At 41.4% G+C, this 26,401-nt stretch overlaps 1 protein-coding gene across 7 annotated transcripts in view; it reads left to right on the top strand.

The window, feature by feature from the left end:
• Positions 1–26,401, top strand: part of PHACTR2 (phosphatase and actin regulator 2) — a 238,841-nt gene that overhangs the window by 181,860 nt on the left and 30,580 nt on the right. For 3 of the 7 annotated variants that reach the window (XM_070417821.1, XM_070417823.1, XM_070417822.1), the window contains exons 3-8: positions 2,588–2,668; positions 7,006–7,164; positions 12,729–12,968; positions 17,437–17,968; positions 24,419–24,621; positions 25,844–26,000. In XM_070417821.1, coding sequence (XP_070273922.1) covers positions 2,588–2,668; positions 7,006–7,164; positions 12,729–12,968; positions 17,437–17,968; positions 24,419–24,621; positions 25,844–26,000 — 1,372 coding nt within the window. The remainder of the gene's footprint in view (positions 1–2,587; positions 2,669–7,005; positions 7,165–12,728; positions 12,969–17,436; positions 17,969–24,418; positions 24,622–25,843; positions 26,001–26,401) is intronic. The other 4 variants (XM_070417825.1, XM_070417826.1, XM_070417824.1 and 1 more) reach the window with 3 other exon arrangements.

Raw genomic sequence — 26,401 nt, forward strand, 5'->3', positions numbered from 1 at the left:
TTACAAGGAAGAAAGAGGAGGGATTTTTAGCTGAGATTAAGTTGGTTTTAAAGCAGCAGAAAATTTAAAGTTAAAATTAAAGCCTGCTCTGGAATCCATGATGGAAAGGCAGAAGCATTCTGGGCTCTCAGATGGTTTTTCAGAGCAAGAATGAAGATTTCAAAAGGTGCATAACGCAGAGCTTACAGAGGGCCTTGATTAATGATACAGGGTCCCACAGCATTTGAGCTGGGCGAGCGTCCTTTAGGGATCATCGAATCTCGTCCCTCGGTTTCCAGATAACGGATCAGGAGCCCTGGAACTTGCAGAGACTGCCCGCTGTCACACAACTATTGTGGAAGTTCTGGTGCTAGAATCTAGGACTCCTGACAACCATTTTGTGGTTTCGGCCACTTTACAGAAGCAGCAAACAATTGAAAGTTGCCGAAACCGGTTTGGCTCAGTGGATAGAGCGTCAGCCTGCAGACTGAGAGGTCCCAGGTTCGATTCCGGTCAAGGGCATGTACCTGGGTTGCGGGCACATCCCCGGTGGGGGATGTGCAAGAGGCAGCTGATCGATGTTTCTCTCGCATCGATGTTTCTAACTCTCTATCTCTCTCCCTTCCTCTCTGTGAAAAATCAATAAAAATATATTTAAAAAAAAAAAAAAAAACAATTGAAAGTTGTTTCCAAAGAGCAAGGGGCAGACGCCACAATGACTGCATTCTGCATCGGCAGTGCAGTTGGCTCCCAGGATGTGGCCTCATCCCCAGGCCCAGGGTGCCACCTGCATCCTCAGACTTAGCAGCACGGCCTCTGTCCCCCACCCCAGCAGTAGGGGATGAGGCCTGGAAGAGGCCTGCCTCCCCTCAGAGCCCCAGTCAAGCTTGAATGGGTCTGTAGGCTCCAGGGGAGACTGCCCTGGCCAGGGCCCTGTAACCACCTGCACAATCTCGGCCGCATCCCACAGTGTCACTGTGGGTGTTGCTGTTTGGCTTCCTGTGCTGACAGGGGTTCCCTCCTCTTTGACCAAAGCCTGAGCACATCGAAGCTGTAGGTAAATAGCAGCTCTCTTTTAGCCTAAAAGAACTCCCACAAAAGAATAGGCGCTGCTGGCTCCCCCACTCGCAGATAACTTTGCCCACTGAGATCACCAGCATCTAAGTGAGCTGTTGTTACTTCCTTCTGGAAGGGTGGGTGGAGGTGGGGGTGGATGGGGAACCTAAAGGAACAGGGGACGCTTCTGTGTGTGTCTCCATTTGAACCTGTAAGATGTTATCTTTTTCCCCCCCACTATTTCTTTATTTGCTTATTCATTAATTTTCTAGTTGTTTTACATTCTGATTCTATCCAAAAAATGTTGACCAAACCTAGAACAAAGAGCACAAAGGCAGTCAATAGAACATAAATGAAGTCAGGTCGCTGAGGAGGGGGAAACAGATTTCCCCATGAATTGTCATATGAAATCTGTGTTAAATATCAACTTTTACCCTGGCCTTTCTGGCAACCAGGTTAAAAAATAAATACACCAATTCTAGTTATCAGAAAGGAAAAATGTTCAATTTCTTCAAGAGAGACTAAGTGTTGCTATTCTGGGGCTCATGGTGTTACTAAACACTTATTGAGGACTTTCTGGTGCCTAATACAAAGCTCCCAGCCCCAGAGCACCCCTCCCTTCTCCCTCCCTTCCAAGTGTCCTTGCTTCAAGCCACCTGGAGCCGCCTCCCTCTCAGCCCCCAACAAAAAACATGTTCTTAGTGTTATCATTGGCTCTGTTTGTGTGTGTCAGGGCATGGCTTGGGGTAATTGTGTTGTCCAGGGTGTCTCTAGGATTTGCAGATTAGAAGGTCTAGAGTCGGAATTATAGAGAGGATCAGAATCCAGACCTACTGCGACTACCCAGTGTACCTGCCCTTCCCCAAAGAGCCCTACGCCCCTTCTCTGGCCCTTTTTGCTACGTCAGGGTGCTGTTTTGAACAGGGTGTAACTGGAATGTAGATTCTTCCAGAAGAAAGAATAAGCAGTGTTGAGAGTCCCACCCTTTGCATGACTCGACTTCATCTTCCTAAGTCGGGATATGTGGGGGGATATAAGAACACTATATAATTTTATAGTATGGCAAGGAAAAGAGTTACAGAAATCTGATGTGTTGCACTTTTGTAATAGGATGTGTGAGAGAGAAAACACTGAAAAAGTCATCTCTTCTCTCTGGGTTACCCGAATGTTTACTGAAAGTTTGCTTTCTTGTTGATTTTTACTGTAAATATACATCTTCTCTATATACATTTTATGTTCATGAAAACCTATGTTTTAGAATGCATCATTACTAAAGAAAGAAATACTTGAAAGTGAGAAGTAGTTGATGTGAAATAATTTCTCTGGATTCTTGGCCCATCACCATCATTTGAAGACCAGACCCAGCGGCTGGGTTTCAAACCAAGGGCTCTGGTCATTGCCTTTGTCCTAATTATGTTGACTCCAATCACTAGACAACTAGAAAAACTGGGGTTTGAGTCCTCCCATGAACAGAATGAATGTACTTGGAATGTTTTTCATAATTATTTTGAGCAATGACTTGATTCTTACATGTGCTTATTCTTTTTAAAAGTATTAGAAAGGAAGATATCCACAAGACAAAGTAGAGAGGAGCTGATAAGAAGGGGAGTTCTTAAGGAATTGCCTGATCAAGGTGAGGAACTTAATCATGCATTTAAAATAATTTGATCCTTCATTCTTTGGTCCTTCTTTCATTTTCCTTTGAAACTTAAGATGATCGTGGTCTTTGGGAGATAAAGCAGTGAGTGCCGCCCTATGGGAATCTTGCTTTAATTCAGAATGCCTTTGTGGGCTGCAATGAATCTAAGGTCTTCTGGAAAAGAAATTCAATTACCTTTTTGGTGAATCCTTCACCATATGTCACTCTAAACCTAAAGCTGTACAAAGGTACCCTGTAGCTGGAGAAACAGATAAAGATACAAATACTTATGGTACTGCTTCTTATCTCTATTGTTGAGCTGAGGTCTTTCCATGCAAGTTAACTCAGTTTGCGTAAGTGCCGAGTTTAGCTTGGCTCCTGAGTTTGGTTTCTCAAGTCTACCAGTAAAAGTAAAGAGAGAAAAGAGATGATAAACATACCTCTCTTGTCCTTTATAATGCACTCAAATGTACAATCAATAAGGCATGAATGGGCAAATTAAGTTAATTTGCTTTATCATTCTCTCAAGTAATTTTTTGTTCTCATTTCTTTGGATCTGTCTCTCACCTTTTCACTAACAATTATTTCCAAGTATTTTTTTCTACCTCTATCTGCTTCCCCTTTTTTCTCTATTCTCCTAAAAAGATAAATAAGAATTAGGTGGAAACTGAGATAGACTCTCAAAAGATTGGTTATTTCTCCAAGTAAATAATACTGAATAATTTTCATTGCTCCCACTACTATTGAAACTGAATAAATTTTTTGTTGCAACATTGTTTTTTACCTCCTGCCTTCCCCCTCCCCAACATTTACTGGGGTAAATTGTTGTTATTATACTTTGATAGGAACAAATAATAAGCTATTAAATTGGAGCTCTTCTCCTGATCTATGTTCCTTGCAAAGAAATTAACATCTTTTGGCATTCACTACTTATAAATCCAAATGACACGCTTTTTCCAACGTTTGAATAATCCAAGTAGAACTAGGAAATGTTTTACTATTTTATTCTTGCTTCAAAGAAAACAGGGAAGTCTGGAGTGAATACTACATTTTTTTTTTTTTTTTTTTTTTTTTTTTTTTAGCCCTCACAATTTTAGGTATTTTACTTTGATTTCTGGCCTTTTATATATTTCTCCACTCCATTTTATGAATGAATTTTGTCTTCCCTAATTTTCTACTACTTTGAAGCTACTTATTTCCTGCCTGGGACTTTTAAAAATAAAAAATACACATCCTTAATTTTTTTTTTTTCCTTGAAGGTCAGCTCACAGTATAAAAATTTGTCTCCTCTCTAATCTCTCTGGAGGCAGGAGAGGAGTTTAAAATCCACTGACAGCTGAATGCTGCCTGGTCACCTCTATTTCAATATTTTTAAAAAGAGGGAAAATGAATGAAAATTTATGATTGAAACTGTCAATGAATATTAAAGATAGAGATTAAAGTCCCATTTTTTTATCTAAAATTTTATTAAAAATTATAGCTAGGAAAGAGTGTCCTTTTTCTAAAAACAAATGGCAATTGTCAATCTAAAGAAATGCTTAGTATTGCTTTGTTTTTATTCTTCCTAACCTGTTATATTATTTGCATGATGGATTACAATTTTATAGACTTATTTCCCCAAAAGTCTGACCTCCTTGACCTTTTTATTTACCTTTTGCAGACTGGACATTAAAAGTTTTAAGACACAAAAGAAGAAAACAATTTTTAACCTAAACATAATGTAATAGGTTTTAATGTTTGGGAAGTCATCAATTACTGAATTTTACTTTCACCTTTTGCAGAGTCCCTGTAGACAACTATAGAAATTACCTAATACTTGGACATTCCCGGTGATGCCTATTGGAAATAGAGTTTTTTCCCCTTTTCTGCCAAGAGCTGGAGAAAATAGATTTTTGTCATTTTTCCATAAACAATTATCTTGATAATTTCAGTCTGTTTTCAGCTCTAGCCAGAGCCTGGAAGCTGCTGTGCTTGGTGACAGTCCCCTCTCCTCTGCCACGAGGATTCATTCTTTGCCTTGATCTTCTTGACCTTGCCTTAGCTCTTGACAGTGCTTGTCCATTATGCCCTTCCATCAGGGAGCCAGATAGACTGTCTAAACCTCTCCAGCTACCCTGGGTTGGACCTTGTCCCACCCCACTCCATACCCTCCCTCCCAGCTATTATTATTATTCCTTTTAAATTATCCTTTTTATACCAAGATCTAACTTTAATCTAAAATTTCAGGAACTGGTCGCCTCTCTTGAGAAGTTGATGATCTAGTCCAAGTTCAGTCCTCCTCTTCTGGTCTTCCCTTCCGTCCTTTCCCTTAGCTTTAACCTGAGGGCATGTAGATGTTTTTGCCTGCTTGCCAGCCTCCTTCCCTTTTCTCTCTTGCTGTATTACCTAACCTTCTAAAGAGTCACTCACCTTTTGTTCATACCTGATATTCTCCTGGTCTCTGTTCCTGTATTAACTATATCTCACATACACTTGTTTACCAGAAAGAGGGGAAAGCCCTCCAACCTCTCATGCTCCTTGCTTAACCTCTTATTTCTATTTGTGCTTTAGCTCTTGGATTACTCTAATCTCACAACTCTTTTCTGAGTTTTCCCTTTTCTTTGCATATAAATGCTCCTATAATACTTGGTGTAGGCCTCTTATATAACTTGCCATCTAGCTCAGCGTCTTCTTCTGTTTTCTCTTGCTGAGCTTTTATTTTACTTACATACATAATCTATATTAAGGACTTAACTTGTTTTAATTCCAAAATAGTATACAAAGCTAGAAAACTTTCTCACACACCAGTTAGCTTCAGTTCTCCTTTGTTTTATTCTTAACTTCTACATTTATTACAGATATGCTTTCTTTTTCTACGGTTTTTCTTTTATAAGAGTAGCTTTATTTCATATCTCAAAGTAAGTATCCTTTCATATTGTCAACGATTTCTATCATATGATAATCCAATTTGTTCTTATAATAATAAATAAGAATATTTTGATTTCTTTTTGTTTTGACACATACTCTTTAAAAATGTATTGCCTTAATTTTATTGAAATAGTTAAGATGCACTGGCAATGGCATTGCCTTCAATTATTGTCTATTTCATTTTTATACATGAGTCAGATTAGAGGTGTTTGGAAGTCACGTGACTAAGCAAAAACTTTTGCATTTTGAACATGTATAACTTTATGATATGTATATTTTACTTATTAAAATGTCATGCTTGGTTTTGTCAGTAAGACCAGCTGATTTCATTGTGAGGCCAAAACCATTCTCTAGTATTTAGTGAAAATTTGGAAGATGGTCTGTTTTATAATGGTTGGCAAAATAAGATTAATCAGAATTGTATACATTAGCAGTAATTATGCATTTCTTCAAGTTTTCTCAGTAAAAACTTCAATTCCTTAATTGTTTTTTTTTTTTTCTGCATTGGTAGCAAAGCCTCATAAAATTTTCCAGGGTTAATCTTTTCAAGCATTTTGGCGGCTGAATGAAGAGTTTCTGCAAAATCTCTTTTCACTTTAGAAACTCCTAGAAATTGTGAACATTCAGGGGTTGCAATTGGTTGTTTATGATTTAGCTAACATATTAGAAATATTATTTTCAGTTATGATTTTTAAAAATTGTTCTGTAACTACTTTTTCTGCATTTTTTTACCCCTAATATTTTCAAATTATTATTAGGCCAACTTAAAGACTCTTTGATCAGTTGTATATAACAAAGCACATGAGTTCATTTTAATGTTTTCATAAATAAGATACTGAAAATATAATTAGCCTTGCTACCATCATTCTTTGACTGTAGAGGAGCAGCTGTACTGCTGCATTAAGTTAACATATCATAGAGGTAATATTCTGCAGATGGTGGTGCTGGGAAAATGTCATATCCTCCCACTAATTGTTTGTATGTGTAAGTACATTTCGTGTTACTTGTGTATTTTCATTCACCCTGTGTTTTTGGTGCTTGTTAAAATGTCTGTTCCATTTTTCAGGTTATTCCTTTTAGGTTCAGTTTCTGAATGACAAAGAGACTCCTAGTATTGACTTCAACAAAACTTAAGCACAAGAAGAGAGGGACTCTGCTGCCCGAGGGTATTTTATCATTAGGCTGATCCATCCGACTATCTGAATGGCATCTGGATGCCCCCTCCATAGCTGCTCCCTCCCAAGATGAAGGATTTTCTAGTTCTTTCATTTGAATGAATTATTTAGTAAAACACGGTGAAATAGTACAGGATGTATTTGGTTCCCAGGGCCTGAAACCTGAACCCTACAGTCCTACTAACTGTAAAGTTGGGTTTTAAGAAAGCCATCCAATTAGACATCTAGGTGTTTCTTTCCCTATTTTAGATGGAGATGTAACAGTTAACTTTGAAAATTCAAACGGGCACATGATACCCATCGGAGAGGAATCTACCCGAGAGGAAAATATAGTAAAGTCTGAAGAAGGTAATGGCTCTCTAGCTGAAAAAGCACCACCTCTGGAGGAAAAGGCAGAAGAGAAGAAAGGTAAAATCAAGAGAAACCCCTCGTTCTTTTCCTTCACCACAGCTCAATGTCAGGAATCGGGTCTTAAGCTCCAAATAGTGATGTTAAGACCAGTAGAGAGGAAAATTTGCAGACACACAGAGGAGAGAAATAATAACTAGTGAAGAGAAATTGGATAGTTTCCTCAAGTAGATGCATCCATTTTATAAGCACATCATTTTAATTTTTTATTAAAGAGGGCTAATTACCAGTAACAATCAGATGGATGGCCTCTTTAATGATTAGAGATGTCTGGGAATATTATCTTTTCCTCAGGAGCTTTTTCTCAGAATCTTCTTTGGGAAAAAAAAAATGCCAGCATTCAGAACATCTTTCTGTGCTGGTTTTGGCCCCTGTGAGCAACTCAGCTCAGAAATGAGGGTGTGGCTGGTGCATCCACACACCCAACACTGTAGGTTCTAGTCCAGGTTCTAGAAATTTCTGAGAGAGACTCAGGAATTATCCCCAGAGATGCTGAGGATTTGGGTTGCTGTACTGGCTTAGCTTCTGCTCAGTGATTTGTCTGTGCAATTGGAAATTTCAGAATATACCAGAGGCAATTATGCCATTCCCTAAAGGCTTCTTTAAGACCTCGCTTTCTGGAGTGACTATGCTATGGTAGGTTGCATAACTGCAAAATTCATGTCTACCAAGGACCTTCAGAACATTCACAAGTTCCTAGTCACTGATTGATCACCTCTGCATACCACTGCTATTACGTGCAGGCACCTCCAAGCCTCATACTTACGCAAACATAAACTGAAACTCCTATGAAGTAAGGCTTTGTTGGAAGTTCTAGATCCCATGCAGCATAAATATGAATCCTCAGGAAATGAACTATTTCCTTCTGTAATGTCTGCCTCTGAGTTGGTGGATGGCAAAAATTTGTCAAACCTAGTTTAGGTTCTGTAGGCATTTTGGGAACTCTTAGAATCTGCTGGAAGCAAACTTTTCTTCTGTTCTTGATCCAAGTCCTTCAACGACAAAGAGAACAAAAGAGCAACCTGCAGACATTGTGACTTAAAAATCATCTACTCTGGAAGCCCATCACCCCTGTTATTTGCATGTAAATTAGCCTTTAAAAATTTTAGAAGCCTCTGGTAATAATCTGTTAGAAGTTTATTATTTTGCTTTATTCAATATTAAGTATACTATGGGACTTGTACTTAGTCCTGTTTCTTTGAAGGACTCTGGTTAAGCTTATGAGTATTGATTATGAGAAATTAACTAACATTTTTCCGGATACTATTCCTGAAACCTAAAGAGAAACAGACCTAAATAGATTTTAAGGGCATTTAGTTGAAAGTATTACCACAAGTAGTGATTTCTTTTATTTTTATTTTTTTATTCCAACTGTCCTTTTTCACCAAACTGTTACATTTCAAATCCATCTCTGGCCCGTGCCTTGTCCATCCTTTGTGCATTGAAGAGTTACATTCTTTATTATGTAACAGTGCCATCTCCGGTGCTCACTTGGTCCGTGTGGGGTGTCCATCAGTGGACTGGCCAGACTTCAAAGGAAGCGTGTCCCTTATCAACCTAATAAGAAGTTGCTGACAGTTTTATGTTAATTAAACCAGCAGGCCTTGATGTTCTACAAAGACGATGGCAGATCTCATAGGTCCATGGATATTTGAGAGATGTTTTGTTTTCTTATTCTTTACTCAGAATGAGTACAGTCAGTTCCTTTTGGTCAAATAAGGTCCAAGATAGCATCTTGCTTGGCTAGTCTGTACATAAGGACATGAGATGCTGGACATGTCATCACACCCCCTGTAAGACGCATGGCCTCCCTCCCCTGTGCGGATGGTGCACCCACCAGAGCCCCTCTGGGAAGTAAAATGAATGTCACTCATAACTCACATCACAAAACATTAAGTTGAATAGGCAATACTTTAATGAACAAAGGTAACCATTTATTTCTCTGTAAAGGTACCATTTAATTCTAAAAACACCGCAAGATTCACTTTTATGTCTGATCCCACTTCCTGTTTGAGTTCACTACCTTGCAAATCCACCATCCCAGGTTCTTAATTCACCCTTAATCTGGAGGTGCAGCTCTTCCTTTCCTTTCACAAGAACATTATTTATGCAACCTATCCAAGAGCATTTTTTCATCTATTAATTGGTTATGTTTGTAAAACCACGTCATGTGCCTTTAAAGCCTGAGATGCTTGTATCTCTTTTTAAGACAGTATGTCAGTACTTTAGTATTTGAAACATCAGTGTCAAAAAAAACCACAGATAACAAGTGGCCTTCACACTGCTCTGTGGGTAGGTTTCACCTCAGACATGTGGGTGGGTGCTCCTGAGGCTCCTGGAGGCACCGGATTTTGGAGTTGGTACAGTAGTCTTGGGCTCAACACTGGAGACTTTCCCCTGAAGACCTTCAGGGCTCCTAGTCTCTCATTAGTCTCTCAGCAAGGGCCCTTAAACATAGAAGAGGCAGAAAAACCGATCTGCAATCCGTTAAGTGTAGCTTGGCATTAAATATGAGAAATCTGAAAATTATTGGATGTTATTTCTACTGAGGACTTTCAATGAAGTAACAAATGATGTAATGCATTTGTGCCAACATACTAATGACGGTCTGCCATGGGTAAGCCTCTGCTGGGGACCAGGAAGGGAGTGGTGAATGAGCAGTGGCCTCTGCCTGCAAGCAGATCGTGGCATAGGAGGAGCCAGCATGCGGTACAAGGTGCCAACCACTTGAAAAGCCTCAGTGCAGCAAGTCAGGAGCTTCCCACGGGGACAAAAATTGGTCCTTAAGAAGATATTTCTAAACTAAGATTTGAAGGAGACAGCAGTCCGATGCAGGAGAAATGGGGGCAGAGGTGTAGTCTAGGCAAGACAAAGACACATGCAGTTCTCAGGTTTGCTCTATGTTATCGAACTGAACTCTCCACGTGGTGGAGGGAGCCAAACATGGAAGTACAGTAAACAGCCATCCTCCAGACTATTGCGTGAAACGGTGTCCTTGTCAAGCCAAAGGACAAGGCAGCCTTTATTAATGAACCTCCTCTGGAAAAGATAATACGCATAGACTCCATCAACTTAATCGTGTCTTCAGGTCATATGGCAATAGTTAAAAATATAACTTGACTGAATTCATTATCTCCCAGATAAAAGGAGGAGTTTGTTTTCTACTAATGCATATTGTTAATAACTGTCTGCTAATCAGTCACATTCATTGAATAGACATGATGTTTAAAGTGTTCTGCTTAAAATTTTAGACAATAGTCGTTTATAATTTAGTCAGAAAAGCATACTGTTTGTGTGTGCACAATCCCCCCCCTCCAGAATCACCACAGGGTAAACATAAACATCAGCCAGGTGGCGAACACACAGCGGTAATTGGTGGTGGTCGCAGAGAAAGGAGTGGGCCATGCTTCTCCAAGAGCCGGCTGAGAGTTTGCGTGCACTGTGTTCATTTTCCACCCAGGAGGGATTGTCGTTCCCAAATGTCATAGAGCGAACCATCTCCTCCTTCCCAAACCCAGAAGCTGGATTCTTTGGGGTATGACTTTAGAATTTAAAGCCATGGGCAGAAAGAAGAAAGATCTCTCCATGGTCTGCCATGAAGGCAGAGGGGAAAATTGTGAGAGTTGGTGGTGTGAAAGGGAATAGAGAAAGCAAGTGTTGTCAGTCCGTTTGACTGGCTCTCACCAGATAATATTATTGGGCTTGAATTCTACACATGATATTATGCTAGGGGCTAACCTTCTAAAGAATGAAGAAGTACTTAAAGAATAGGCTTCTGCCCTACATCAAAAGACTGGCAAGTCAATGTCTAGTTATATGTTTTATGTTAAAACTAGAGGCCCGGTGCATGAATCGTGCATGGGTGGGATCCCTCGGCCTGGTTGGTGATCAGGGCTGTCTCACCCAGTCCCGATTGGGGCTGGCCAGCTGAGGGGAGGGCCTGCGGGAGGTTGGCTGTGGGAGCGCACTGACCACCAGGGGGCAGCTCCTGCATTGAGCATCTGCCCCCTGTTGTTCAATGCGTATCATAGCTACCTGCTGGTCACCCGGCCATAACGGTCGCTTAGGCTTTTATATAGAGAGATAGATGTTTTAGGTGTGCATTAACTTGTGTTGTTCTCAAACCTAACTGACTTTTGTGATTCAGTGGCCTCCTGGTTCAGACCAGGTAGGTGAAGAAAGTCACTGCTCAGTTGGGGAGACGCGATATATAAACAGAAAGGCAAACACAAAGCAGCCTCTGATGCATGTTGAACCTGTAGCTACAATAAATTCACGGTGCAGGAGGGGTCAAGTTGGGCTACAGTGGCTGAGGTGGGTTTCACGGCGGAGGGAGGATAGAAGAAGTTCTACTGATTACCTACCATAGCTTGAGTCATTTTTATGGTGGTTATATCAGTGGTTTGATGGGGATGTAGAAACACGGCAGGGGGTGCGGGGGTGAAGTCCTCACTTTCTAGGATAAGAAATGTGATGCATGCTAATATTAAACTTTTTCTTGCTCATTCAATAATGGGAGGAAACATCCAGCGAAGGCTTAGTCTTGTCTGAATACTGTCTTATGTTTTTTTATTGTGCTCCATGTATAAAGAAATGCTGCTTAGCTCTTTGGACCAGAACTGTATTTTCATGTCAATCAATCACTATTAGGAAAAATACGGATGCGACTATATGAATGAGCATTCCATATCTCCACTTTCAGTAATGAGAGACAAATACTATTTCTCCTTCAGCTAGGGCTAGGCAAAACCTTGTGAGAGGTTCATATTCTTAGATATAAAATTTTTAAAATAAAGTTTAACCCTTGTCTTTTCAAAATTGTTACTTGTGTTTTTACATCACAAAACAAGTTTGGTAGTTTTTGGATTCTGTCCCTGTAGTCGTGGCACTGTTAGGACAGGTCAGAGGAAGCTGTTATAAGACAGGAAGCTGCCCGACCGCACCAGGAGAGCTTGAGAAAACAGTTCATCCTTTGGTGCATTGTGCTTCCTGTAAAGGGTTCCACAGAGGCTCTCTTAGATTAGAAAGTTACTGGGTTTTGACCCCAGTGAGACAGAGCACCACCCCGTCTGGTTGACGGGTCTTAAGTTCTGACAGCAAGAGGACCAAGGTAACTGTGGGTCCAGCCATCACGGGTAGTAAGCCCCTCACCCCGTGGTGGTGTGTGTAATGTGCTGATCAGTCACTCTTGGGAGCCCTTCAGTTTTGTGAAATTCAGTGTAGCAATCATGCTCACGCCATCATCCAGCAGCCACCAATTCAAGGCTGGTGTCAGCCCCTGACGATGGACATTTATATTCATCCTGAACGTAACTTCATCAACATAACTTGTGCAACCCTGTGTTATCACAGGAGTGATTCATGTCCCCAGACAACACAGCCTGGTTTGGCTTTCAGCCTTTGTTCTGACCCCAAACATTGCTCTCTCTGGTGCAGAACGCCACCCTGGTTCCCAAGGGCCAAGCAGCTGCATGTTTGTATCGCTGTCACCGTTTGTCTCACTCCTGCTACGTATATGGCGTGTGTCTGTATCAGTCTGCTTCTGTTCACTTTCTCATTTGTAGAGAACACTGAAAACCACTCTGAAACACCGGCAGCTCCTGCTCTACCTCCTTCAACTCTTCCTAAGCCTAAACCCAAACCTATGCCCCCCAAAACACCTGTGCCTCCTAAAGGGGCTGCTGCTGGGGCCAGCCCCAAGGGTGACGAAGTGCCTCCTATTAAAAAAAATACCAAGGCTTCTGGTAAACAGGCCCCCATCCCTCCACCCAAGCCAACAAGCCGAAACACAACCCGAGAGGCTGGTAAGTATGCCCCCAATGGGGTTGAGTCCAGGGTGCACGGCTCTGGGGTGGGGCTGATTTGGATGGTAGCCTTTTGATTGTCTGGTGTCTTAGGATGGAACACCAGTGCGTTTAGCTTTGACACCGAGAATGCCCAGGAGATTCCTTTGTTGCTATCTCCATCAAAAGAAAGTTGACCAGTTGATTAGTTGACCTCATTAGTTTGGGGGTGAATAGACCTCTTTCATCCTGAGTAGCCACTTATCTGCACGAGGACCTTCAGAAAGAAACAGGAAAGCAGTGTGCCTGGTGAATGGCGATGATCTGATATGACATTATTTAGACATCAACTGGCCTTCTGCCTGTTTGAGTTTATGGGTAGATTTTTGGCTTGAGTTTTCTTTCAGAATGTCTTAGGTTTGCACATAAAAATGTGACACTGCATCTTTGACATAGCTGCTGTATTGTATTGTCTTAAATATGTCCACGTACCTAGTCATTTATCTATTCATAAACAACAACGGTTGGGTCAGCCCACCACTCTCTATTGAGTCATTCCTGTTTCAGCAGAGTTGAAAGTTACATGCTCAGAGCTCCCTCCGCCCCAAACAAAGGACTTTAATCGGTTAGAAGGAAAGCATCCTACTGTGTGGTTACAAGTCACTATTGCAGTTCACCAGGGCAGTGGTCGGCAAACTGCAGCTCGCGAGCCACATGCGGCTCTTTGGCCCCTTGAGTGTGGCTCTTCCACAAAATACCAACTTCTGCACATGGGCCACGAAGTTTCAATCGCACTGTACGTGCACGCCCGCACGTGGTATTTTGTGGAAGAGCCACACTCAAGGGGCCAAAGAGCCGCATGTGGCTCGCGAGCTGCAGTTTGCCGACCACTGCATCAGGGGATGTTTTGGTGATCTACAGCATCTGCAAGTGATATGTATCCAGCTCTCCTTTCACATCAGATATGCTTAACCCAAAGGGAGTGCCCATCTTCCAGTGAAGTGGCATGAGGAAGCCCACCGTGCCACCCAGCTTTTAAGAGACATTAATCAAAATACACGTCCTGGGTGGCTTTTTGCCATTAACACGTACATAAAAGTCCTGTCTTAGCAAACCTTATTTTCCCTAAAATCAGCAGCAACGTTCTTGCAATCAGCTACCGTGATTTGCCTTGTTGTTGATCTTTTTCCCTTTGTAATTCATAATGCTCAAGTTTGGAGAATGGCTTAGTTGACGGTATGACAGATCTCTGAACGTAGGTAGATGTCTCCTTCCTTGTGTCCCTCTCTTCGGCCTTTGACCTTGAGTGGCTGGGTCTCTTCTAATGAGGGCTAAATGAAATGTCTCAGAATGCCCTGCCAACAATGCGTTCAGGCCATTTCCTGAGGGGCCAGCTGCCCTCACATGTCATTATCCATGTATTTTCACATGTATTTTCCTGACTTCCTAGCACACCGTAGGACAGGGGTGGGCAAACTTTTTGACTCGAGGGCCACAATCGGTTCTTAAACTGGACCGGAGGGCCGGAACAAAAGCATGGATGGAGTGTTTGTGTGAACTAATATAAATTCAAAGTAAACATCATTACATAAAATGGTACGGTCTTTTTTTTTTTAGTTTTATTCATTTCAAACGGGCCAGATCCGGCCCGCGGGCCGTAGTTTGCCCACGGCTGCCGTAGGATCAGCCTGATGTGATGCAGGCTCTGATCCGCTTCTTTAAGAAAAGCTCCAAACTGGAGGCCAGTCCTTGAGAATTAAGACCTGCCTCACACGTCCTTCCCTCTTCCTCATACCCCCATGGTAGCGGCTCGCTATGGGCTCGGCTTACACTCCGTCTTCCTTCTCTCAGAAGAAAGCTGATTAATGCCAGGGCAGGGACAGCTTCCATGAAAGATTTTTGAGTTATTTCCAGATATTTTATAACTTGAAGATTTATTTACAGACTCATGATGTTCCTAAGAGAATAGTGCAGTCATGTTATCCATTATATTTAAAGAGGCCCGACTGGACCACAGTGTATATAAAAATGTTGCTGTTCACGGGGCTGCCACAGAGAAATGGATCCTTTTGTCAAATATTGATAACACTCAATCAGAATCCAGCTGATATTCCATTTGTAACCACTTAGAATTTTCTACATGGTAATGTTTCACTTGAATAATGTTGACTTTTTGGAAAGTTACTTCAAATGCTGTTCTTGATATTGATTCAGATGTTTTTCTCAAGGAAAGCTATTGGTTAAGATTCTATTTTTGTTACCTAGTTAGTATACATCTCCAGGTGACCAGATAGCTGTTTGGCACAGTCAGCTACATTGCCCATGAAATAAGGCAAAATCTCCTATCTTGTGTTCTTTGTCATACAGTGTCATGCACTTTGATAACAACAAAAGCGGTTAACTGGGAGAGGTGGCATTTCTTTTTGGTCCTGGCCTTCACTCAAGGTGACTTAAGCAACATGGCTAATTTCAGCAAAGTCCTGTTCGAATTGCTATTTGGAAGGGATTACGTTCAATTTACCTAAGAAAATAATGGAACATGTTTAGACATCAAATCCTTACCATATTTGTTGTGAAAAATAAATTTAGAATGGACTTAGATTGCAGGAGTTTGCTTAATTTGTTTGTCTTAGAAACAAGTGAAGATTGCTAACTTCAAAAAAGTAGAATTAACCACAGCTGGCTGGCTGCAGGCAAACTGTCCCATGAACCAGTTTATCAAGAGAGAACTAACCATGAAAAAAAAAATAGTATTGACAGGCCAGACTTGGAGGAGGAGAATACTAGTTATTGTGTATATCTAAAATAATAAAGCCCCAAGCTATGGAGACTTCTTGTAAGCCTGGATCTTGTCACCATGTGAGACTGGCTTCTTATAGTATATCAGAATTGGTGAAGTCTTCCATCTCATTGTCTATTCCTTTATTTGTTCTTCATCTCGGGACCCTCCCAATTGACTTAACCAGAGGTAAGTTACAATAACATCAGTGTGCAATTCAGATTGGCTTCACAATACTAATCAGATATTGTCTGATAGCTCTGTGGAAGGCAGTTTAACCCCTCATGAAAAAGAAGGGGGATACAACATTACAACAGAAAAAGCAATTAGGAAAAATGTGTAGGTCCTAGAGCTCATGAAACAAAAGTGCGTTCTCATAGGAGTCTAACTGTACTTCCTAAGATCATATAAAGGAAGGAGAGCTAACCTTTCTTTTCCTGAAAATGGTTTGGTTAAATAAAGGCACCTCTATCCAGAAGTAGGCAAACACACCACTGACCAAGTCCCTAGAGCAGCGGTTCTCAACCTGTGGGTCGCGACCCCTTTGGCGGTCGAACGACCCTTTCACAGGGGTCGCCTAAGACCATCGTGCATATCAGATATTTACATTACGATTCATAACAGTAGCAAAATTACAGTTACGAAGTAGCAACGAAAATAATTTTATGGTTGGGTCACAACATGAGGAACTGTATTTAAAGGGCCAGAAGGTTGAGAACCACTGCCCTAGAGGAACATAAGCAGTTTTCAGAAGATCCAATGATACTCTTTTTCTTCAAATTATTCAACTAGTACCCACTTAGACTTTTTTTTGTAGAAAAGAAATGTTTCTGCCTTTGATATTTTGCAGGAGACTTGACTTTTACAGGTGGCCATGTGCTTTTACTCTGTCCATCACCATTGCCCATGGTGGTACGGGCCAGCACGGCAGGCTTCTCACTGGGGCCGTGCAGAGAGCTGGGTTAGAGTTCATTCTCTTAACAGTAAGATGAGAACATTTGCTTTTGGCCCAGAAAGGAGCGGGTGGTATATACCCAGGCCTCTTCTGAACGTGGACCACGCCATTCCCGGAAGACACCATAGAACCTGCATCACTTGTGATGAGCTCAGCCTTGTGCTATCCCCAGACAGCTGCCGGTGTCTGTCCTCTGCACATGATAGTATCCGTACTTTGGAGCATGCAGGGGCTTTTTCAGGTCACCCAAAAGACAAGGAGCTGAGGACTCCCTTTGGCTGGCCCCGGTAAACACTAGAGGAGGGCCCCAACCGGTTTGGCTCAGTGGATAGAGCATCGGCCTGCGGACTGAAGGGTCCCAGGTTCGATTCCAGTCAAGGGCATGTACCTTGGTTGTGGGCACATTCCCAGTAGGGGGCGTGCAGGAGGCAGCTGACCGATGTTTCTAACTCTCTATCCATCTCCCTTCCTCTCTGTAAAAAATCAATAAAATACATTTTTTTAAAAAAAGACTAGAGGAGGGAGAAACAAAGGACCCTTATCTCTTTGGGTTTTGCCTCAAGCATCGCTCCCTCTTTGATTGGAGGCCGTGAGGGGGCAGAAAACAAAACCATTATCATTTTCTTTTAGTCATTTGTTTTTCAATACATTTAAAAATTTTTAAGGGGATGTTGTCAATGACAATTGCAGCTTGGTTAGCTTGTTTGGAAAGTGCTGTCTTCTCTGACTTTTAATGCAAAATCTCTCTATTTTAGCTGGGTCCTCTCATTCCAAAAAGACTGTGGGCTCCAAAGCATCAGCGTCACCATCTACTTCTTCTTCGTCTTTTCTCAAAACTTCAAAGGAGACAGTTTCTAGCAAAACTGGGACGGTGGGAACCACAAAGGGCAAGAAAAAAACTGGCAAGCGGCCCACGCCTCGGCCATCCTCAGATGCAACCACGGCTGGTACGTCCGACCTTAAAGGAAAGCCATCGGAGGCCAAGGTGGAGAGTCTCAAAACTGAGCCAGCGGGCCCTGAGACCGAGGAGCTGAGCACAGGCAAACCCAAGTCTGTGGTCCCTCCACCGCCTGTGACCCCTCCTCCTCCTCCCCCTGACCCTCATCTTGTTCTGGAGGAACAGTGCGTTTTTGCTGCAGACACTCCTATTGTCCTGGTCAGTAATGGAGACGACGTGCCCGTCCCTACCTTAGACGTGAGTCAGCTTCTCTGGACTGAAGAGCCGACAAATACAACCACTGTCCACTCAGGCACTGGCTTCAGTGTTAGCAGAGAAAATGCAAAATGGTGAGTCGGGTCCCCAACCCCATATTCCCTCTGCGTTCCCCGAAGCTGAGTACTAAAGATCACTAAACCATTCTACTGGAAGTGAGGGAACCTACTTTGTTTTCTTTTATAATTTAATCTAGTGATTGTTAGACCAACACATGTCACCCAGCCATTGGTTTTGCAGAGCCCTGTCCCAGGAAAGCCACGGGCTGGGCACAGTGACGTGGGCCTTTCAAGTACACTTAGAGCTGCCTCATCACTCCTCAGCAGTCCTTTCTTTTCCCTAAGCTGTTCCCTTCTCTTTCCTTGCAGTGGTTAAGTCTTTACCACTTGTCTAGGTTGCTCATCCACTCCTGCCTACCTTCATTTCAACAAGTTATTTAGCCGTCTCCTTCTCTAGGAAAATAAAAGCCATCAGGAAAGACCTCCGTCAAATTCCAACTCCTTTTCGTCCAACGTCAGAGCGGCTCTGCTTCTTGCTTCTTTAACTCCCCACCCAACAAAATGTTATCTCCTCCGTGGAGCCTTTCAGGGCTCATCCAGACAGATTTGGTTATTGCATCTACTCTACTCTGACAGTGCTTTTTCCTAACTGGGACAGAATTAACCAACACATGTCTTATTTACCTCAGTATCCCAGCAACCAGTGCAGAAGCTGGTATGCCACAGGCATGCCATCATCTAGTTGCCCAAGCCAGAAACCTGGAATTCATCCTAGGGTCCTCCTCCTCCTCTGTTCACTGCATTATTCACAGAGGCCTGTACATGTTCTACTTAAAGGTAAATGAACCATGTTAGCTGTCCTGACCCACAGGCTGCCAGATTATAGTGGACACCAATTCTGTCTAGGGAAGGCTTAGACCTCGTAAATCCAGCCTCTTTTCTATTGTTTTAAGAATAAAACCAAGTTCACTCTTCAGATCACTTAATTTAATATTTCCTTTTTCAAAAAAAATCTTAATCATGTTTTAAAACATTGATTTGAATCAATAGACTAAAATATTAACTTGATTCAATTACTGATAACAATAACCTTCATTGATTGAATACCTATTACTGTCAGGAACTGTCAGTTATTTAATTCACATAAGCTTCCCTGAAATATTTCTGTTAAATAGGTGAGAAAACTGACACTGAGAGAAGTAAAATAGTTTTCCAAGATTACCCAGGTAGTCAGTGGCAGAGCTGGGTATAGACCCAGGATTGCACAACACATTCCATGCCCTAAGTAATTTTATAAGTTTCCAAAGTAGTTGCTTCCACTTCTCCTGCTTTTTTTTATGTGTTCATTCTTGGTTTTTATTTGTTTGTTTTTTAATATATTTTATTGATTTTTTACAGAGAGGAAGGGAGAGGGATAGAGAGTTAGAAACATCAGTGAGATGCCCTGTCTGGTTTGTCTCAGTGGATAGAGCGTCGGCCTGCAGACTGAAGGGTCCTGGTTTCGATTCCAGTTAAGGGCACATGCCCAGGTTGCGGGCTCAGTCCCCAGTAGGGGGCGTACAGGAGGCAGCCAATCAATGATTCTCTCTCATCATTGATGTTTCTATCTCTCTATCCCTCTCCCTTCCTCTCTGAAATCAATAAAAATATATATATTTAAAAAGAAAAAAAAAAAAAGAAACATCGATGAGAGAGAAACATCAATCAGCTGCCTCCTGCACAACCCCTACTGGGGATGTGCCCGCAATCAAGGTACATGCCCTTGACCGGAATCGAACCTGGGACCCTTCAGTCTGCAGGCCAACGCTCTATCCACTGAGCCAAACCGGCCAGGGCTTGTTTGTTTGTTTGTTTGTTTGTTTTGTTCTTTTTTGTTTTATCATCTTGAGCACCATCATTCAAAGGAAAGCCAAGGAATGATAAATAAAGGTTAAATTGCAAATTACTTTCTTTGTTTGACATGCTAATAAATGCTATGGGAACAGAAGATGTTGAGATGAGTGGTTATGGTATCCCTAGTACTTCCAGCACTTAGCAAATGTCTTTATTTATAGTGAGTGTTTTCCAGCATCAATTCCAACCTTTAGACCTACACAGTCCTTCTTTCAGCATGTGTTTTCACTTGCCTTCTGTGTGCTGGGCAGTGTACCAAGCACCAAAGATACAAAAGTGAGCAAGACATTATAATTCATTCTACTTCTTACCAAAATGATATCCAACATGGCCAGGAAGTTTAAGATAGGCCTGTACTTAGGGAAATAGATTGAGTATATGCGTTTATTTTTCAATACAAGGTGCAGCCTATAAAGTGATTCCAGCATAAGTGGTCTTCAGACTGAGAGGGCCCGTATCCAAAAGTGGTCTGACTGTCCAGCTCACTTCCACAAACATTTAGGGAGGACACTGTGCTGTGCGAAGCGCCATGCTGCATGCTGGGGGCGATGTCAGTCTTCAGCCAAGAACTCGCAGGACTGTCAGACGAGAGCGCTGAGCATCTGCTCTCCATTTCCACTGGGACTGTGATCAGACAAAGTGAGCTTAGGACATAATGAGCCATCGGGGTTTGCATAATAGGTTTTCCTGTCACTCAGGGCAACTACCCTGCTTTCCTAGAAGAGAGCAGAGAGATTTTCTTCTTCCTATATTCTTCAAAATAACGTTAAATTACAGCTCATCCCGCAGGGATGGTTTGCGTTTGCTCTCGAGTTAATGAGCCTGAAATAAGTAGTCTCCCAAATTTCCTTCCAAATTCTTTCTTCTGTTTTTAAGCGGATATTGGAATTTGAATTTCTGGCTCTTAGTCACTTGCTTTACTTAGAACTCTCCCCCAGTTATGTTTAGTCAACGAATGTGTGAAATCCTGTCGTCTTATGAAGGGGCTTCTGTTTGGAATACAAATATCAGAACTTTAAAGAAGACAAGTGGCCATGTGTAAAAATACCTACCTCTGTTCACACATTGCAGGGTGGTAACTATTTGGTAGATTTCCCTTCATTGGCAGCTTCGTCAGTACCATGTATGTCTGGTATAACTGAAGGCAGAAACTAATAAGCCCATCTGGAGCCCATATTCAAAAGGGCCTTGAATCTGCTTAGTCCATTTCCACAAACATTCACAGAGTGCACTGTATTGTCTAATGTGCCCAGGAGCCTCTGAGAAATATAAAAGCCAAATCATGAGTTGACTGATGTAAAATTGGAGTATAATATTTAACATTAAATATAAACAATAATATAACTTATAACCCATTATAACTTATAATACTAAGCATAAAATATCATATAGCATAACATTTAATAGGTAGACCAGGAGACTGAAGTCTGGGTTCTAGACTGGACTTGCTTCCATGGTTGGGCAATTCACTCATGGCCCTCCTGGGTTCCATGAACTACAAATTATCTGCCCTCCTTATGCTATAGAACAGTTGTAAGTTATAAATGTATGCAGAAGTCTTTGAAAACTATAAAACATTGTAAAATACAAGGGAGGCTAAAATAATAATCGATAACATAAATTAATGAATGAACAAATGCCAGGGCTTCATCGTGAAGTATCTTTTGTTTTGCTCTTCAGAATGCGTTATTAATTGGCAAATCTTTTAAATGGGTTGTGGTCACCCACAGTCGCAAACAAGAATGGCCTCCAGTGGCAATCAACTAGAAATCCAGACTACGGAAAAGCTTACCCATAAAATAGATCTTCTCTCATTTAAAATGAGATTTCACACTGTGGAAACAGTATGGTGGTTCCTCAAAAGATTAAACATAGACTTGCCATGTGGTCCTATAATTCTTCTTCTGTATATATTGCCAAGAGAATTGAAAGCAAGTACTCAAACGATACTTGTACACCGAGGTTCACAGCAGCATTATTCACAATAACCAAAAGGTAAAGACAACCCAAATGTTTGTCAGCTGATGAATGGATAAACAAAATGTGGCATATACATACAATGGAATATGATTCAACCTTTAAAAAGGAAGGAAATTTTGACATATGCTACCAAATGGATAAACCTTAAAGACATACTAACGGAAGTAGGTCAGACACAAAAGGACACATGTATAATTTCAATTATATGAAGCACCTAGAATAGTAAATTTCATAAAGACAGGAAGTAGAATGGTAGCTGCCAGGGGCTGAGGGGGACAATAGGAAGTTATTATTTAATGGGTACAGAGTTTTCGTTTGGGAAGATGAAAAAGTTCTGGAGATAGATGGTGGTGATGGTTTTACACAATGTGAATATACTTAATGCAACTGAACTGTGCACTTAAAAATGGGTAAAATGTTAAATTTTATGCCATGTACAGTTTTTTCTTTATTGATTAAGGTATTTATCCCCCCATTACTCCCCCATTACCACCACTCATGCCCTCACCCCCCGTTGTCTGTGTCCATTGGTTAGGCTTATATGTATTCATACAAGTCCTTTGGTTGATCTCTCCCCCTTACCCCCACCTTCCCCTACCTTCCCTCTGAGGTTTGATGGTCTGATTGTTGCTTCTCTGTGTCTGGATCTGTTTTTGTTCATCAGTTTATGTTGTTCTTTATATTCCATAAATGAGTGAGATCCTGTGATATTTATCTTTCTCTGACTGGCTTATTTCACTTAGCATAATGCTTTCCAAGTCCATCCATGCTGTTGCAAATGGTAAGAATTCCTTTTTTACAGCAGTGTAGTATTCCATTGTGTAGATGCACCACAGTTTTTTAATCCACTCATCTGCTGATGGGCACTTAGGCTGTTTCCAGATCTTAGCTATGGTGAATTGTGCCACTATGAACATAGGGGTGCATATATCCTTTCTGATTGGTGTTTCTAGTTTCTTGGGATATATTCTTAGAAGTGGGATCACTGGGTCAAATGGGAATTCCATTTTTAGTTTTTTGAGGAAACTCTATACTGTTCTCCACAGTCTGCATTCCCACCAGCAGTGCACGAGGGTTCCTTTTTCTCCGCATCCTCGCCAGCACTTGTCATTTGTTGATTTGTTGATGATAGCCATTCTGACAGATGTGAGATGGTACCGCATTGTCGCCATGTACATTTTATACAATAAAAATGAAATTTTCTATTTCCCCCTTTGAAAACAAGTATTCTGGCTGTTGGATTTTTCTAATATGTGAAAAATAGAGACTTTTGAAAGCACCTAGGCTTGTAACCCCAAAAAATTTTCAACACCTCCGACTCTCACAAAGTTTACTTGTTTTTATTATACAAAGAACTGGTTTTGACTTTTTTTAGTTAGTGAGAATAGCAAGCCCATGTTTTCCACTACACGGCCTTTCAGAAGTGTGATATCTAAATTTGGATTCTTCTGTTTATATCAGATAGCAATTTGAGGATCTTCTGTATCTTAAAATGAAGATTATATTGTTTTCTATATAATTTTTATGTAAAGTATATATTTTTTATTCTAGTCTATGAAAATTTAAAAGCATTTCCTATTTATAGTAACTATTTTATTTTTTAATTATATTGACATTCAGTATTATATTAGTTTCAGGTGTATAGCTAGTGGTTAGACAGTCGTACTTGACAAAGTGGTCCCCTGTATTTCAAGTAACCATGCATAGTTATTACAATGTTATTGACTATATTCCCTGTGCTGTACTCTGCATCCCTGTGAGTATTTGTAACTACCAGTTTGTACTTCTTAAGCCCTTACCTTTTTCACCGAGAAAGGTAACCCTCCTTTCTGGCAACCCTCAGTTTGTTCTGTGTCTACGCATCTGTTTCTGTTTTGTTTGTTCATTTGTGTTTGGTTTTTTTTTAGATTCCACATATAAGTGAAATCATATGGTATCTGTTGGCTTATTTCACTTAGCATAATACCCTCTCAATCATGTCAAACTCAAAGGCTAACACCAGCCGAATAACTGAGGCATGCGGCCTGCGGGCCATGAGTTTGACATGCTTGCTTTAGGTCCATGCCTGTTATTGCAAACAGTAAGAATTCATTCTTGTTTATGGCTGAGTAATATTCAATTGCACATATGCACTTTAAACCAGATACTCTTTCCAAGCTCAATAATAGAAAAAGCTTACATCCTTAGACATAAATTTCTTCTAAAAAGTCCACTTGACTTCCACCCATTCCATCTTATGTTGTTAATATAGTCTTAAGACAGGCAGGTTTACAAATGAAGAAGCTAAACACAGAGAGAAAAAGTACTAAGTCAGGTATTCTGGAGCTCCTAGTCTATTGTTCTTTCCACTGAACCTCCATTGCTATGGAAAAATTATTTTGCAAAATATAGTTTTACCATATTCATGTACTAACTATATCAGACACCAGCTAGTCTATCCTTTTCGTTTTACAAATGAAGAATCTAAAACTGGGAGGATTAAGTAATGCCTACTGGTCTTCCATTTCAGTGATTTCGCTGGCCTGTGTCTGCTTTTTCCTGCGCCAGCCTGAAGGGTGCTCACACAACAAGCACTCCTTCTCATGGTGTTGGGGTGTCCCTGAGGGTTGCTCTGAGCTTTACACCACCCCTGTGTTTCTGTGCCTTTGACAGTTTCACAACCAAAGACGAGCTGGGAAAGGCAGCACCTCAGCTACTGGCTCCTGGGCTGATGGGAGAATCTTCCGAATCCTTCAGTGCCCAGGAGGATGAAGGCCAAAGGGAGTACCGGGCCACTGACTCGGACTCTGATGGGCCGATCTTGTACACTGACGATGACGATGAAGAAGATGAAGATGAGGATGGCAGTGGAGACAGTAAGACTTTTTCTCAGGAGGTGGGGAGGGAGGAAGGTGGTGGGCAGAAGCCACGGCGTTTTATAAAGAACAGAAGCCTCACCAAAAACCAAACATCTGAAGTTCTCTTTCCCCTCATATTCCTTTCTCAAATTAGAACTGTGTATATCCTGAGGTTTAGCTTCTGCTGACAGGCCTTTCCAAAAGTTGGTTCCATGCGGGGTGGGCAGTGGGGCGTAGATAGGCACGTTCGTATTTGTCCCAAGATTAAAGCTTCCTGAGGATGGAGGCGGTTCTCAGGATGATCAAAGTCAGCCCTTCCCTGGGACCTTTGTTGAATAAAGAGCATCAGTGCAGGATTCCCTGGATTACTCATGGGAAATGTTTGAGAATTTCACTTATTTTTTTTATGCTGCAGTTTAAGGAGAAAGGAGGGAGAAATGAGTCAAAAATGACACATTCCTCTTAAGAATTAAAAACAATCACTCATCCATGGTAAGATGGTATGCCTTCTAGGAAAGAATGCCAGTAAAGTAGCGAAAGCCAACCATTTATGTGTAAATGAGGGAACTGGAAAGTGCTATTTTTTAAATTTTTCTAAGCAGGATGACTTAGGAGGGATTCCTGAGTTAAATTTATAGATTATGAAAAGTTATTAGCATATTTATGATTAAACATCAGTTTGTCAAATTTCTTTCCATTTGTTCCGAACAACAACAAACATTATCATCCATCTGGTATTAACTATCATCTGTGGAGATGTCAGGGATCTCTGGAGTACTTTAGGATTAAAACTTTAGTATAAATGTGGACTTTTGCCAGAGTGGTTTCTGCGTGGAGAAAGAGGGGAGACAGGGATTTCCTGAACAGTATACTAAAGGGGCTAAGTATTTAGACTTGAGAAAGAGAAGGCATTATGCAATCAGTAGTTTCCATGATTCGCCATCTCAGCAAAATAAACTTCAAATACCACTTTCCAAATGATGAGGTGATACTTCCCAAGTTTTTCATGGTGCCCCAACATTCTTCTGAACATTTTTAAAAATAGTTCTCCAGTTTTTCAAAATGAACCTCATCCAACTAAAAAGGCCCTCCTCCGCACCCCAAGGCTAATTAAAATTCCCCTCCTGCATGTGGACATAGAATTTGGTCTGGACTCAGTTTGAAGTCCATGCCCCCTGTAACCCGAGTGGCACCGGTTAAAAGGCTCCTTTTCTGCATTTCTGCCTTTTCTAATCCTCAGGTGCTTTGGCAAGTAAAATCCGACGAAGGGATACTCTTGCTATAAAACTGGGCAACAGACCGTCCAAAAAAGAATTAGAGGACAAGAACATCTTGCAGCGGACATCTGAAGAAGAGAGGCAGGAAATTCGACAGCAAATTGGAACCAAGCTAGTCAGGTAATGGCTGAAATTTTAGTACAGCACCCACGAACACATACTTTCCCTCTCCTGTGGTTTCCAACCTGTGGTCACTGTGAATGGCTTGTGTAAGGGCACACCTGGCCTATCTGGTCTTTTAAAGTTGGTGCTGGATGGTGAAGCATTCAAAGAACCCGTGCTTCGGTCCAGACGGCCAGTGGCTTTGAGGTTGCCAAAGCCTGACCCAAATGTTGACAGACATTTTCTATAAAGGACCAATTCGTAAATAGTGTAGGCTTTGCTGGCCAGAAGGTCTCTGTTGCAGCTGCTCAGCAAGAGCAGCCATAAACAATACATAAACACACGAGTGTTCCACTGCAGTGTTATTCATCGAAACAGGAATCAGCCTCGTCCACGGACTCACCAGCGTTCCTGGGATT

Source organism: Myotis yumanensis, unplaced genomic scaffold (genome assembly GCF_028538775.1).
Source record: "Myotis yumanensis isolate MYYU_CA2020_CCGP unplaced genomic scaffold, mMyoYum1.0.hap1 SCAF_6, whole genome shotgun sequence".
In the NCBI taxonomy this organism is placed as follows: domain Eukaryota; kingdom Metazoa; phylum Chordata; class Mammalia; order Chiroptera; family Vespertilionidae; genus Myotis; species Myotis yumanensis.